This window comes from Vombatus ursinus, unplaced genomic scaffold (genome assembly GCF_900497805.2).
Source record: "Vombatus ursinus unplaced genomic scaffold, bare-nosed wombat genome assembly UNPS02014811.1, whole genome shotgun sequence".
Taxonomy (NCBI): domain Eukaryota; kingdom Metazoa; phylum Chordata; class Mammalia; order Diprotodontia; family Vombatidae; genus Vombatus; species Vombatus ursinus.
Genome location: NW_020954589.1, coordinates 6,777,220 through 6,779,047, shown reverse-complemented (window position 1 = coordinate 6,779,047; position 1,828 = coordinate 6,777,220). Strand labels below are relative to the sequence as shown.

The window sequence follows — 1,828 nt, the reverse complement described above, 5'->3', positions numbered from 1 at the left end:
CTAAAAAAGTGAGAATGCCTGCTGTAGGCTATGGACCCAATAGGTGTAGCCAAGATCCAGTCATTGAGTATCTTCCTCCCCTCCTCTCCCAGGGCAGGGTTTAAGTCAAGGCAACAAGATAACTTTTCTGAAGGGCAAGATCAGGAGACAGGTGGAGTATCACTTTCTGGACGGTTCTTTTCTAGAGTTCCTCAGGGGGTAGAGAAGGTGGGTGTCAGACTTTCCTCATTCTACCCCAAATCCCTAGTCCAAATTTCTCTGTTGCAGAAGGAGGGAAAAAAGAGATATGAGGGAGTTGTGTGTGAAAAGAGAGCCAACAGGGTGGAGATAATGGCTTAGGAGACTGGGTTAACCGAGACGCTGGCACCAACCCTTAAAGTTCTAGGGGGAAAGGAATAAAACGTTCACTTCAGCCCAGATGTTCAAGAGAGTGACCATAACATGCAGTCCTTGGGCCCACCATACCTCCAGGATAGCCACTTTCAGGAGACATGGGGACAAGAAGGGTCAGGATGTACATAGGGGACTAAGGGATTCATGGGCAGTGGAGAGGGTGTGGCTAATACCAGTTCTGGAAATTGTGGTCTGCACATTTCTCTTTGGGAAAATAAGGTGAAGAAAGTGTGTAGTATGTATATGTATGTATGTATGTATGTATGTGTATATCCTGGGTGAGTTTATGGATAAGATTAGTGGGATTCTGTGGCCTGCATTCATTCACTCTTCCAGTAAAATGACAGTTCTCTCCAGCTGTGTAATGCCCTGAGATTAGCAGGTACCTGATCCTTTTGATTTCTTTCATGATTCACTTTTAGGAGGATGAGGCAACAGGAGATGTGTCCAGCTCTAAGCTTTTCTTTTCAATTTGCCCTTTAGTTACCCTCTCTCACTGCCCTTCAGTCCTTCTCTTTTTCCTCAGTCTTTTCCTCCCTGGGCCCCCTTCCTTGGTTTTATTCTTCTTTTTGTTCTTAGCCTCCCTTCTCTCTGCCTTTAACGTCACCTCCTTACTTCTGAAGCGTACCCCCCCACGCCTCACCCAGCTGACCACAGCATTCCCCAACGTGTTGAAACTGGCTTGTGTATACACTAGGAGATAGGTGACAACATAATTTCATTTGTGAAACATCCTTTCCCCCTCTTCCCTCTCCCCAACAGTTCTCCCCAGAGGAGACAAGAGGAACAGTGGCAGTACAGCCTCCCAAGTCCCCATGTTTTTGATGAGGTAACAGGAGCTTCATTTCATCCTGGGTTTCCAAGGAGATCTGCAGATCCCTTCTCCTTGCAGATAACATCATCAAGATCACATGGTCCTGGGGGCAGGTGTGCTGAGAGATAAAGGAAGGAGAGGGTGGGTAAGAAAATAGAGAAACAGACCACTAACATATTCCCCAACTCTTCAAATACCCAAGTTTTTTGTCTCTCTCTCACTGCACCATATTAGGGACTCAGGCACCTGGCGTTCTAGTTCCTTCCTTACCTGGGGATGGTCAAGTGGATATTTTCATAAACCTCGATTTCTGGTTTGAAACGAGAAGTGGAATCATCTGTGGAGGAGTATAAAGAAGTGGCAGAAGGATCACACAAACACACAAACACACACATACACCCAGAACTGTATTCCTGTTCACTTCTTACTGACCTCTCCTACCATCAGAATTCATGGGGAGTTTAGAGGCTGAGGAATGGAGAAGTCTGGGTTCCAGAGCCTTTTCTATAGCTCTGCCCAAATGTCTTTTCCCCTTCTACCTCCTTCTCTGCTAACATCTCCTCTCTCATGTTGTGTGTGTGTGTGTGTGTGTGTGTGTGTGTGTGTGTGTGTGTGTGTGTG

The 1,828-nt window shown here is 46.3% G+C and overlaps 1 protein-coding gene across 2 annotated transcripts in view; it reads right to left on the bottom strand.

The window, feature by feature from the left end:
• Positions 1–1,094: 1,094 nt before the first annotated feature.
• Positions 1,095–1,828, bottom strand: part of LY6G6F (lymphocyte antigen 6 family member G6F) — a 4,891-nt gene continuing 4,157 nt past the window's right edge. For both annotated transcript variants that reach the window (XM_027876556.1, XM_027876555.1), the window contains exons 5-6: positions 1,478–1,544; positions 1,095–1,325 (exon numbers count right to left, since the gene is read on the bottom strand). In XM_027876556.1, the coding sequence (XP_027732357.1) occupies positions 1,301–1,325; positions 1,478–1,544 (92 nt within the window). In that variant the 3' untranslated portion in view covers positions 1,095–1,300. The remainder of the gene's footprint in view (positions 1,326–1,477; positions 1,545–1,828) is intronic.